This window comes from Bombina bombina, chromosome 7, assembly GCF_027579735.1.
Source record: "Bombina bombina isolate aBomBom1 chromosome 7, aBomBom1.pri, whole genome shotgun sequence".
NCBI classification, from domain to species: domain Eukaryota; kingdom Metazoa; phylum Chordata; class Amphibia; order Anura; family Bombinatoridae; genus Bombina; species Bombina bombina.
Window position 1 is genome coordinate 240961825 of NC_069505.1, and position 13992 is coordinate 240975816.

General features: G+C 42.2%; 1 protein-coding gene across 3 annotated transcripts in view; it reads left to right on the top strand.

The window, feature by feature from the left end:
- The window catches only part of NR2C2 (nuclear receptor subfamily 2 group C member 2), a 456514-nt gene that overhangs the window by 344754 nt on the left and 97768 nt on the right, over positions 1 to 13992 (top strand). For all 3 annotated transcript variants that reach the window (XR_008403220.1, XM_053720676.1, XM_053720677.1), the window contains 2 exons: positions 36 to 175; positions 509 to 646. Coding sequence is in view for 2 of the 3 variants with exons in the window: in XM_053720676.1 (XP_053576651.1) it covers positions 36 to 175; positions 509 to 646 (278 nt within the window). In the remaining variant the exon portion in view is untranslated. The remainder of the gene's footprint in view (positions 1 to 35; positions 176 to 508; positions 647 to 13992) is intronic.

Below are 13992 nucleotides of genomic sequence, written 5' to 3' on the forward strand. Positions count from 1 at the left end.
ATGTGCCACTTACTCTAATTGTGTTTATCTTCTAGGCAAGACTGTAACACAAGTCTGGTGCGCGCCTGCTGGAATGAACTGTTCACATTGGGCCTTGCACAGTGCTCGCAAGTGATGAGTCTTTCTACCATTTTAGCTGCTATTGTCAACCACCTGCAGAACGGCATACAGGAAGGTACCAAACAGTGCTGTGAATGGGAGAGAAATATCTATAGTTAAAGGCATAATTTTCTAAAGATGTGTACGTAGAAGTTAGAAACCAGAACTAAAATATAGGACTCAGGCCCCCAGGCTTATGGGATTAAAGGGAGATAAATAATATGCATTATATTTAACTTGCTGTGCACATGCATCACCCAGGTCATGCGCTGGAGGTAAGCTGTGATACGTTGTAAGAAAAGCTACCAATCCTGTGTAGTACGCTCTGCATCTCATGTTCAATGTTAATGTCACTCTGTTACACTGTCACACGAAGTGTCATCAAAAACCAATTTTCTTACCTCTGCAGATAAACTTTCTGGAGACAGAATAAAGCAGGTAATGGAGCACATCTGGAAACTGCAGGAGTTTTGTAACAGCATGGCCAAGCTGGATATTGATGGCTATGAGTATGCATACCTTAAAGCAGTGGTACTGTTCAGCCCAGGTGAGCAGCTCTGCACCTTATCTGTTTGAGTATATGTGAGTGTTATCTGAGTGTTCATGTATGTGCACATACATGGTGTTTGTGTGTGTGTGTGTATATACATGGTGTTTGTGTGTGTATATGCATGGTGTGTGTGTGCATATATATGGTGTTTGTGTGTGTGTATATATACATGGTGTTTGTGTGTATATACATGGTGTTTGTGTGTGTGTGTGTGTGTGTATATACATGGTGTTTGTGTGTGTGTGTATATACATGGTGTTTGTGTGTGTATATGCATGGTGTGTGTGTGCATATACATGTTGTTTGTGTGTGTGTGTATATATACATGGTGTGTGTGCGTATATACATGGTGTATGTGTGTGTGTGTATACATGGTGTTTGTGTGTGTGTGTGTGTGTGTGTGTATACATGGTGTTTGTGTGTGTGCATATACATGGTGTTTGTGTGTGTATATATACATGGTGTGTGTGCGTATATACATGGTGTATGTGTGTGTGTATACACATGGTGTTTGTGTGTGTATATACATGGTGTTTATGTGTGTGTGTGTATATACATGGTGTTTATGTGTGTGTGTGTGTGTGTGTGTATATACATGGTGTTTGTGTGTGTATATACATGGTGTGTGTGTGTATGTGTTTATATACATGTTGTGTGTGTCTGTATATACATGGTGTGTGTATGCACATGGTGTGTGTATGTTTGTGTATATGTGTGTATATACATGGTGTTTGTGTATATGTGTGTATCTATACAGGGTGTTTTTGTATATGTGTGTATATACATGATGTGTGTGTATGTGTGTGTGTGTGTATATACATGGTGTTTGTGTGTATGTCGGTCTCTCTATCTATCTATCGAGCTATATAAAATCTACTTATCCTGACACACTTGCAGAATTGTGTTTTGTATAAGGGACAGTTTACTCAAAACTTGTATCCCCTTTAATCTGTTCCCAATCATCCACTTTACCTGCTGGAGTGTATTAAATTGTTTGCAAGTATTTCCTTTATCCTCATATTGGCATTTGAAATAGTTTATTTAGCCTCTGGTATCCCCACCTATCCTGAAAGTTTTTGGCCTCGAGGCCAAGCTGTGTAAACACAGTCAGTAGAAGAAATTACTCTCCCAGATATAAGATACAGACACATGTATATGTACACAGTGTGATAACATTAAATATAACCAATATCTATCTCTGTGTCAGAGAAATAAAACTGTAGGGACTGCGCCACATATAAGTTCTAAGTACTAATATATAAAAAAGTGCAGTTACTCACAGAAATACAAATGGCATAAGAACCTTAAGACAAAAAAAAAACAAAAAACTAAAGGTTGTAGGCTCAAGAAGGTCTGTAATCTAGCAAAAAATATGAGGTAAACTGGGCTACAAAACTCTGTAGTCACTTGGGGGCGGTTAAGTAACTGTAGCACCGTGGTGGGTAGCTAGTGGGAAGTTGCTAAATAAGTCTAGTCGGAGGCTAGTAATCTTAACATGCCTGGCTGTATTATGCCAGCAAAGAAATAGATGTTCCCCCCACGGTTAGCCACATATACTAAATTTGCCGTTCAAAGTTACCAATACCTCTGTTAACTGTCAGTAGAGCACCTCTATAACAGCTGCATCAGTTAAGTGCACCCCCAAGGCCTCATCCTACGAATTACGTGAGAAACACATATGTTGGACGCCCCAAAATCTCTGAACCTTAGACAACCTACCAGTAGTTCTAACATATATATTGGAAATATAAGTGAGCTAACAGGTATACAAAACTTATAATGATAAACAGTCAATAGACATTGAACACAGAATGATATTCATAATGAAGCTTTACATATTTAACATCCGGAGAGCCAATTTTACACTCATATAGGTACAAACTCCGGCAAAGGCTCTACGAACAGGGCAAAGACTGCATAACTCTGCCAAAAGGGAGCATAGAGGATAAGCTATTTATCCCTTTACTACACAATTGGGAGGGGGGGGAGGAGGGAGATGGGAGGGGTAGAGGAAGGGGGGAGGGGGTAAGAAAGGGGGGGGGAGAAGGAGGGGGGGGAGAGGGGGGGGCGGATCTAAGACTGGTAATGGAGTCCCATTCTTTGTACAGGCCATGTTACCCAAGTTATATTTTGATGTAACCACTCTCTTCCCCAACAACATACACTCTCAGAAGGGGGCTGCAATAAAATGGAGACAGACTTTTTGCAAACTATAAGTAAGAATAGAGTTGTAAAAATACACATAATAAGGACTCTAAGGGTGCTAGGTTTAGTGGTTGTCCATTCACCTAACAGGATTAACTAGTTTAGTTAACTAATCAGTTATGCATTGGAACCAAGCAGCAGAAACCCTAGTAAAAGGACATATTTGCAGCTTAGAATGTCACTAAGGTGTATATTATATGAACATCGCTCTCTTAACCTTGAATTACAGCAATGATCTCCCTAGTATAGTCTCAGGCAATATTGCCATCATAAAGTAGGAGAAAAGAGCATTAAGAGTCACTGCATATGTTGTGCAAGGATATATTTTTTCGCTAGTGTATCTGTGCGAAGTCTCAGAGATGACATGTAGGCTCAACCCACGCCAGTTTTCCTGCAAGCATAGTTCTGCTTATACATAGCCCCACAATAACTCCAAGAATCTTGGGGAACCTGCACGCATGTTAGTATAAAGGGACACATGTTCGATGAAGCATCGGGACAGTGGGGGGCAAGGGACCTCCTGTCAGAACCATACGTCGCTGAAGTTGCAAGTTTCTGGCCACACATACTCACGGGCCCACCGCTCAGCTCTTTGGAAGCCTCATCATCAATGCCTCCCACGACTGCTGCGTTTTGCTGACAGGCAGGAATTCCCCTCTGCTCCTGAGGGTCGATCGGATCTCCCCGGTCAGAGGTATATAGTAGGTGATCGCTGCTGGTGGGAGCTAGGGGAGCGTCTAGGTGGGCGGCCGTTTCCGATAAGAAATGACAGGCAGAAGTCCTCGGGGTAGCAGCTTCACTCTTGGCTATTAGATTCTCTGTTTCAAAAAGGCTAACGGCACCCCGCCTCAAACCTAGAGGTCGGCTGAGTTGGATAAGCCTGTCTAGTCGGCTCATTAGCTTGTTGTCTCCACTGAACATTTTGCCAGCTGTGTGGCATTATGAAGTAGCCGGCTGGGAGCGGTGTAATCTTTTCTAATATTATATAATTTATACTATCCAAAGCACAAATTGATTGCATAATTTAACAGAAATGTATTTAATTTAAATTTGTGCAATAAAAAATGTACTTTTTTATATTCATTAATTTTAGCTTCATATTGGCTAAAATTTTATTTGAATGATCAGTAAAATCAGCCAGGTGGTGCACCTACTAAAAAGGAACTGGGGGATGATTTATATAGTTAATATTCTCCTATACATATTGAATTTGATACAAATTGATACATATTGAATTTAAGATATGGATTTTTCTACAAGAATAACTAACATGCAGAATACAAATCAACAAATAAACATGATGCAAAATGTGTTTAACTCCAATGTAGGTTTTTAAATAAGTTCCAAGTCTGTGATGTCAGTGAGCTGTTGTATTATGCCAAATGGACATATTTGAGGGGAAGGTGCATGGGCCAATAAAGGGAGAAGTACCTGGGAGGCCCTGAAGTGAGCAATTGCTGATGTACAGTGGGCACAAACTGCCAGTTGTAAATGTGTAGGACAATATTAGAGTTATTGTGTCTATGTCCCAGTCCCCGTGTCCTGTTTTTTAGTCTCACATGAGCAGCTGACCATCATGCATTTAACCACAACATTTCCCACTTCACCGTAAGTACTAAACTTACGCATTTAACACAGAGGTGAGCAACGGCACATAAAGTTACAGTCCATCCTTAAACCGCTAGCGCAACTAAAGTGAGAGTCCACAAGAACATTCTTAACCTTTAGGAATTACTCTACCTGACCACCAGGAGGAGGCATAGACACTCAAAACAAAACTATAAATATCCTTCCCACTTCCCCTACCTGCTCAGTAGTTCTTTGCCTCGTATCATGGAGGTAGTCAGAGAGAGGTGCTCTGTATAGAAGAAAATAAGTTTAATATATATTGGCTCTCCCTGTGAGCCGGGGATCATATAACCATGTAAATCTCAATGAAGTATTGGTATATATCATTCTGGTTGACACTGGGTTTCCCATGGCTCTTGTCAGTTCTATCCTTAATCCCCTGCCTGATAATGCAGTGTGTCTCACACTAAATTACAGACTTATCATGGGTAAGTTGTCCCCTCTCTCATGACAACTTGTCTAATTGAGAGGTTATGTAAAGTTGTGTCTCTGTGATATGTAATGTGCCCTAAGCACATTCAGGCCCCTTTGCTTCAGGCAGTGATGTGCCATTAGCAGTACGGTGTACCGGGTATCCAGCCAACTGTCAGTGTGTTTATGAGGCTGAGAGAAGAGTGCTTTAGGTGTGAGGTTATACAGGACTCGGACAAGCATTTCTTTCCTAGCATATGGACTTTATACATATGGCTGCACTAGAACTTGTTACCAATGCGCCGGTTCTTCAGTACATTGTAGTACAGACTCGCCCTATCATGGAGGGAGCTATCATCATTACTACAGCCTGCAGGCCTTTCGCAGATGCAGGTCGTAATAGTGGGCTAAGACACAGATTTCCAAAATCAGTATTGCTTTACCGCCACTTCCGCATCAGATCCAATGCACAACAAACCAGTGAGAGAGCAGTAGCACCGTGGCCTGGCCATACCAGAGGCGGTAAGATGCCCTAAAAAGTGCTTCAAAGGGGACAGTTTATTGGCACATGGGGAACCAGGGTTGTTAATCGACATTTTGGATGACTATATTAATCAAGAGTCTGGATGAATCTTCCTCGGTACATTCCACAGAAGACAATAAATGTATGCTTTGCAAGATTAATATGGTGAGCCCTCCGGCACAATAGTGCAATTGTTGCCTAAAATATGTCCTGACGTCTTACTCAGAAGGCGAAAGCGGACAACCCGCTGAGGAATTTCCACATTGCATGTCACTAACGAATCCTTCTGCGGCTTCTCAAAATGCGGCTGACTTACCCATCAAACAGCCTATGAAGACGACTATGATCGTCCAAAAACAGTGAGAAGAGAGCCTGACCCCAGTTAGGGTAAGTCTTCTACCTTAATAATCGTACGCCCCGTATACAGGCTGCTGTGTCTGCTGCCCTGAGCGCTAGACCAATATCAGGGAAGAGAATGGTTAAACATTGCGCTCCAGTATGCAGCCCAAATGCGATGGCAGAGGCCACAACTGACCGTTATGGACAACATTCGGGTAACAAACCCTTAGCTCTGAAGGAGAACTTCCTTCCTCTTACTCTTCAGAAGGAGAGTCGGAAGAGGACTCTGAGGCGGGTATGATTTAGGTTCAAGGTGGAGCCGCGAAGGCTCCTGCTTAAGAAAATTCTATCTACCCTGGGAGTTCCGCCTGAGGAACTCCCACGGTCTTCAAGAATAAGGCCTCAGTTGAACAGATTTACAATGCTGCATCTTGGTCTTCATTACACACATTAACAAAGTTCTACAAACTTGATATTTTTGCCTCAGCAAAGGCTTCCTTTGGGAGAAGGGTTCTACAAGTGGTCCTTCAGGAATGAGGCCTCAGTTGAACAGATTTGCAATGCTGCAAGTAGGTCTTCATTACACAAATTCACAAAGTTCTACAAACTTGATGTTTTTGCCTCAGCAAAGGCTTCCTTTGGGAGAAGGGTTCTACAAGTGGTCCTTCAAGAATGAGGCCTCAGTTGAACAGATTTGCAATGCTGCAAGTAGGTCTTCATTACACAAATTCACAAAGTTCTACAAACTTGATGTTTTCTCCAACATTGGTGTGTCCGGTCCACGGCGTCATCCATAACTTGTGGGAATATTCTCTTCCCCAACAGGAAATAGCAAAGAGCACAGCAAAAAGCTGTCCATATGTCAGATGTCCCTCCCAGGCTCCGCCCACCCCAGTCATTCTCTTTGCCGCTCTAACAAGTAGCATCTCCACGGAGATGGTGAAGAGTATGTGGTGTTTAATTGTAGTTTTTTATTCTTCTATCAAGAGTTTGTTATTTTAAAATAGTGCTGGTATGTACTATTTACTCTAAAACAGAAAGATTTTAGCAGTAACTAAAATCGGTTGCTGTTCCCACACAGGACTGTTGAGCTGAGAGAACTGCAGTTGGGGGGAACAGTTTGCAGACTTTTCTGCTTAAGGTATGACTAGCCATTATTCTAACAAGACTGTGTAATGCTGGAAGGCTGTCATTTTTCCCTCATGGGGATCGTTAAGCCATTTTCTTAGACTCAAACAGAATAAAGGGCTTATTATGGGCTATAAACTGGTAGACACTTTTATGGGCTAAATCGATTGCTTTATTTAGGTATTATATGCAGTTTGAAGTTGAATTTCACACTTTTATAACTTTTAGGAATGTTTTTTACGCCAGGCACTTGTTTAGACACCTTCCCAGTCAGGAAGGGCCTTTCTCTGTAGTAGGCAGAGCCTCATTTTCGCGCCATTATTGCGCAGTTACTTTTGAGAACAGTACATGCAGCTGCATGTGTGTGGGTCTGGAATTCACTGAAAAGGTTCCTAGAAGGCTTCATTTGGTATCGTATGCCCCCCTGGGATTGGTGAAGTCGCAGCAAAGGCTGGGGCTGGGACTGTAAGGGGGTTAAAAATTTTAAAGGCTCCGGTTTCCACATTTTAAGGGTTAACAGCTTTAAATTTGGGGTGCAATACTTTGAATGCTTTAAGACACTGTGGTGAAAATTTGGTAAAGATTGGATAATTCCTTCATAGTTTTTTCACATATTCAGTAATAAAGTGTACCCTGTTTAACATTTAAAGAGACAGAAACGGTTTTGTTTTAAAACGGTTTTTGTGCTTTATTAACCAGTTTAAGCCTGTTTAACATGTCTGTGCCTTCAGATAGATCATGTTCTGTATGTATGGAAGCCAATGTGACTCCCCCTTCTAATATGTGTGATAATTGTGCCATAGCGTCCAAACAAAGTAAGGACAGTACTGTCACAAATAGTAAAGTTGCCCAAGATGATTCCTCAGATGAAGGAAGTAGACATAGTTCTACATCATCTCCTTCTGTGTCTACACCAGTTTTGCCCACGCAGGAGACCCCTAGTATTTCTAGCGCGCCAATGCTTGTTACTATGCAACAATTGACGGCAGTAATGGATAACTCCATAGCAAATATTTTATCCAAAATGCCAGCATTTCAGAGAAAGCGCGATTGCTCTGTTTTAAACACTGTAGAGCAGGAGGGCGCTGATGATAATTTTTCTGTCATACCCTCACACCAATCTGAAGTGGCAATGAGGGAGGTTTTGTCAGATGGGGAAATTTCTGATACAGGAAGAATTTCTCAGCAGGCAGAACCTGATGTTGTGACATTTAAATTTAAATTAGAGCATCTCCGTGCATTGCTTAAAGAGGTGCTATCTACTCTGGATGATTGTGACAATCTGGTCATCCCAGAAAAATTGTGCAAGATGGACAAGTTCCTTGAGGTCCCGGTGCACCCTGATGCTTTTCCAATACCCAAACGGGTGGCGGACATAGTGAATAAGGAGTGGCAAAAGCCAGGCATACCTTTTGTCCCTCCTCCTATATTTAAGAAATTATTCCCTATGGTCGACCCCAGAAAGGACTTATGGCAAACAGTCCCTAAGGTCGAGGGGGGCGGTTTCTACACTAGCCAAACGCACGACCATTCCTATTGAGGACAATTGTGCTTTCAAAGATCCTATGGATAAAAAATTGGAGGGTTTGCTTAAAAAGATTTTTGTACAGCAAGGTTACCTCCTTCAACCTTTTTCGTGTATTATTCCTGTCACTACAGCGGCGTGGTTCTGGTTCGAGGAACTGGAAAAGTCGCTCAGTAGGGAGACTCCGTATGAGGAAGTCATGGACAGAATTCACGCACTTAAGTTAGCTAATTCCTTTATTTTAGATGACGCTTTGCAGTTAGCGAGATTAGCGGCGAAAAATTCTGGGTTTGCAATTGTGGCGTGCAGAGCGCTCTGGCTAAAGTCTTGGTCGGCGGATGTATCTTCCAAGACAAAATTGCTTAATATCCCTTTCAAAGGTAAGACCCTTTTTGGGCCAGAATTGAAAGAAATTATTTCAGACATCACTGGGGGTAAGGGCCATGCCCTCCCACAAGATAGGCCTTTCAAGGCTAAGAATAAGTCTAATTTTCGTTCCTTTCGCAATTTCAGGAACGGACCGGCCTCCAACTCTGCAGCCTCTAGACAAGAGGGTAACGCTGCCCAGTCTAAACCAGCTTGGAAACCGATGCAAGGCTGGAACAAGGGTAAACAGGCCAAGAAGCCTGCTGCTGCTACCAAGACAGCATGAAGGGGTAGCCCCCGATCCGGGACCGGATCTAGTAGGGGGCAGACTCTCTCTCTTTGCTCAGGCTTGGGCAAGAGATGTTCAGGATCCCTGGGCACTAGAAATAGTCTCTCAGGGTTATCTTTTAGAATTCAAGGAACTACCCCCAAGGGGAAGGTTCCACATGTCTCGCTTATCTTCAAACCAAATAAAGAGACAGGCATTCTTACATTGTGTAGAAGACCTGTTAAAGATGGGAGTGATACACCCAGTTCCAACGGTGGAACAAGGTCAGGGGTTTTACTCAAATCTGTTTGTAGTTCCCAAGAAAGAGGGAACTTTCAGACCAATTCTGGATTTAAAAATTCTAAACAAATTTCTCAGAGTTCCATCGTTCAAAATGGAAACCATTCGAACGATTTTACCTACAATCCAGGAGGGTCAATTTATGACTACCGTGGATTTAAAGGATGCGTATCTACATACTCCTATCCACAAAGATCATTATCAGTTCCTAAGGTTCGCCTTTCTGGACAAGCATTACCAGTTCGTGGCTCTCCCATTCGGGCTAGCCACTGCTCCAAGGATTTTCACAATGGTGCTCGGGTCCCTTCTAGCGGTTCTAAGACCAAGGGGTATTGCAGTGGCACCTTACCTGGACGACATCCTAATTCAGGCGTCGTCTCTTTCCAAAGCAAAGGCTCATACAGACATTGTTCTAGCCTTTCTCAGATCTCACGGGTGGAAGGTGAACGTAGAAAAGAGTTCCCTGTCTCCGTCGACAAGAGTTCCCTTCTTGGGAACAATAATAGATTCTTTAGAAATGAAGATTTTCCTAACAGACGTCAGAAAGTCAAAGCTTCTAAACGCTTGCCAAGTTCTTCACTCTATTCTGCAGCCTTCCATAGCTCAGTGCATGGAAGTAGTAGGGTTGATGGTTGCAGCAATGGACATAGTTCCTTTTGCTCGAATTCATCTAAGACCATTACAACTGTGCATGCTCAAGCAGTGGAATGGGGACTATACAGACTTGTCTCCAATGATTCAAGTAGATCAGATGACCAGAGACTCACTCCGTTGGTGGCTGACCAAGGATCACCTGTCCCAGGGAATGAGCTTCCGCAGACCAGAGTGGGTCATCGTCACGACCGACGCCAGTCTATTAGACTGGGGCGCGGTCTGGGATTCCCTGAAAGTTCAGGGTCTATGGTCTCGGGATGAGTCTCTTCTCCCGATAAACATTCTGGAACTAAGAGCGATATTCAATGCTCTCCGTGCTTGGCCTCAACTAGCGAAGGCCAGATTCATAAGATTCCAGTCAGACAACATGACGACTGTTGCTTACATCACCCATCAGGGGGGAACAAGGAGTTCCTTGGCGATGAGAGAGGTGCCCAAGATCATCAAATGGGCGGAGGATCACTCCTGCCACCTATCTGCAATCCACATCCCAGGAGTAGACAACTGGGAGGCGGATTATCTGAGTCGTCAGACTTTCCATCCGGGGCAGTGGGAACTTCACCCGGAGGTGTTTGCCCAGTTGACTCAATTATGGGGCATTCCAGACATGGATCTGATGGCGTCTCGTCAGAACTTCAAGGTTCCTTGCTACGGGTCCAGATCCAGGGATCCCAAGGCGACTCTAGTGGATGCATTAGTGGCGCCTTGGTCCTTCAACCTAGCTTATGCGTTTCCGCCGTTCCCTCTCCTTCCCAGGCTGGTAGCCAGGATCAAACAGGAGAAGGCCTCAGTGATTCTGATAGCTCCTGCGTGGCCACGCAGGACTTGGTATGCAGACCTGGTGAATATGTCATTGGCTCTACCATGGAAGCTACCTTTGAGTCAGGATCTTCTAGTGCAAGGTCCATTCGAACATCCAAATCTAGTTTCTCTCCAGCTGAATGCTTGGAAATTGAACGCTTGATTCTATCCAAGCTCGGGTTTTCGGATTCAGTGATAGATACTTTGGTCCAAGCCAGAAAACCCGTGACTAGAAAGATTTACCATAAAATATGGAAAAGATATTTCTGTTGGTGTGAATCCAATGGATTCTCATGGAGTAAGATTAAAATTCCCAGGATCCTCTCCTTTCTCCAAGAAGGTTTGGATAAGGGATTGTCAGCGAGTTCTCTAAAAGGACAGATTTCTGCTCTATCTGTCTTGTTACACAAACGACTGGCAGCTGTGCCAGATGTTCAAGCTTTTGTACAGGCTTTGGTCAGGATCAAGCCTGTTTACAGACCTTTGACTCCTCCCTGGAGTCTAAATTTAGTTCTTTAAGTTCTTCAAGGGGTTCCATTTGAACCCTTACATTCCATAGATATCAAGTTATTATCTTGGAAAGTTCTGTTTTTGGTTACTATTTCTTCTGCTAGAAGAGTTTCTGAATTATCTGCTTTGCAGTGTGACCCACCCTACCTGGTGTTCCATTCAGATAAGGTTTTTTTGCGTACCAAGCCTGGTTTTCTTCCAAAAGTTGTTTCCAACAAGAATATTAACCAGGAAATAGTTGTTCCTTCTTTGTGTCCGAATCCAGTTTCAAAGAAGGAACGTTTGTTACACAATTTAGATGTAGTCCGTGCTTTAAAGTTCTATTTAGGAGCAACAAAGGATTTCAGACAAACTTCTTCTCTGTTTGTCGTTTATTCTGGCAAGAGGAGAGGTCAAAAGGCTACTGCTACCTCTCTTTCCTTCTGGCTGAAAAGCATCATCCTATTGGCTTACGAGACTGCCGGACGGCAGCCTCCTGAACGAATCACAGCTCACTCTACTAGGGCTGTGGCTTCCACATGGGCCTTCAAGAACGAGGCTTCTGTTGATCAGATATGTAAGGCAGCGACTTGGTCTTCTCTGCACACTTTTGCCAAATTCTACAAATTTGATACTTTTGCTTCTTCGGAGGCTATTTTTGGGAGAAAGGTTTTGCAAGCCATGGTGCCTTCTGTTTAGGTAACCTGATTTGCTCCCTCCCTTCATCCGTGTCCTAAAGCTTTGGTATTGGTTCCCACAAGTTATGGATGACGCCGTGGACCGGACACACCAATGTTGGAGAAAACAGAATTTATGCTTACCTGATAAATTACTTTCTCCAACGGTGTGTCCGGTCCTCGGCCCGCCCTGGTTTTTTAATCAGGTTTGAAAAATTTCTTTCTTTATACACTACAGTCACCACGGCAACCTATAGTTTCTCCTTTTGTTTCTCCTATCCGTCGGTCGAATGACTGGGGTGGGCGGAGCCTGGGAGGGACTATATGGACAGCTTTTTGCTGTGCTCTTTGCCATTTCCTGTTGGGGAAGAGAATATTCCCACAAGTTATGGATGACGCCGTGGACCGGACACACCGTTGGAGAAAGTAATTTATCAGGTAAGCATAAATTCTGTTTTTGCCTCAGCAAAGGCTTCCTTTGGGAGAAGAGTTATACAAGTGGTGGTGTCATTAGGACTGCCTTCCCTATTTTTCCCTCCCAAACTTTTGTGAATTTACAGCTTGGGTATTAGTTTCCCATAGTTTAAGAATGTTCCTGTGGACTCACTGCTAAAGGAAGGAAAATAAAATGTATGCTTACCTGATAAATGAATTTCCTTAAAGGGACATAAAACCCAATTTTTTTCTTTCATTATTCAGATAGAAGATATAATTTTAAACAACTTTCCAATTTACTTCTGTTATCAAATTTTCTTAGTTTTCTTGTTATCCTTTGTTGAAAAGCAGTAAAGAGAGCTTATGAGTGTGCACGTGTCTGCAGCTCTATATTTGCAACAATGTTATACATTAGCAGGAGCACTAGATGGCAGCACTATTTCCTGTCATGTAGGGCTTCAGGCATGTGCACGCTACCTACCTAGGTATCCATTCAACAAAGATTAACATGAGAACAAAGCAAATTTGATAATAGAAGTAAATTGGAAACTTTTTAAAAATTGTATTCTCTTTCTGAATAAGGAAATAATTTTTGGGGGTTTAATGTCCCTTTAACTCCTTAGTGACCAGAGTACTTTTCCATTTGTTGACCGTTTGGGACCAAGGCTATTTTTACATTTCTGCGGTGTTTGTGTTTAGCTGTAATTTTCCTCTTACTCATTTACTGTACCCACACATATTATATACCGTTTTTCTCCCCACTAAATGGACTTTCTAAAGATACTATTATTTTCAACATATCTTATTATTTACTATAAAAAAATTATAAAATATGAGGAAAAAATTGAAAAAAATCAAACTTTGACCCCCAAAATCTGTTACACATCTACAACCAAAAAACACCCATGCTAAATAGTTTCTAAATTTTGTCCTGAGTTTAGAAATACCCAATGTTTACATGTTCTTTGCTTTTTTTGCAAATTATAGGGCAATAAATACAAGTAGCACTTTGCTATTTCCAAACCACTTTTTTTCCAAATTAGCGCTAGTTACATTGGGACACTGATATCTGTAAGGAATCCCCGAATATCCCTTGACATGTATATATATTTTTTAGTAGACAACCCAAAGTATTGATCTAGGCCAATTTTGGTATATTTCATGCCACTATTTCACCGCCAAATGCGATCAAATAAAAAAAAAATTGTTCACTTTTTCACAATTTTTTTCCACAAACTTTAGGTTTCTCACTGAAATTATTTACAAACAGCTTGTGCAATTATGGCACAAATGGTTGTAAATGCTTCTCTGGGATCCCCTTTGTTCAGAAATAGCAGACATATGGCTTTGGCTTTGCTTTTTGGTAATTAGAAGGCCGCTAAACGCCACTGCGCACCACACATGTATTATGCGCAGCGGTGAAGGGCTTAATTAGGTAGCTTGTAGGGTTAATTTTAGCTTTAGTGTAGTGTAGTAGATTGATCTAAGACCATTTTGGTATAGTTCATGCCAACATTTCACCGCCAAATGCGATCAAATTAAAAAAAACTTAAAATTCTTCACAATTTTAGGTTTCTCACTGAAATTATTTAC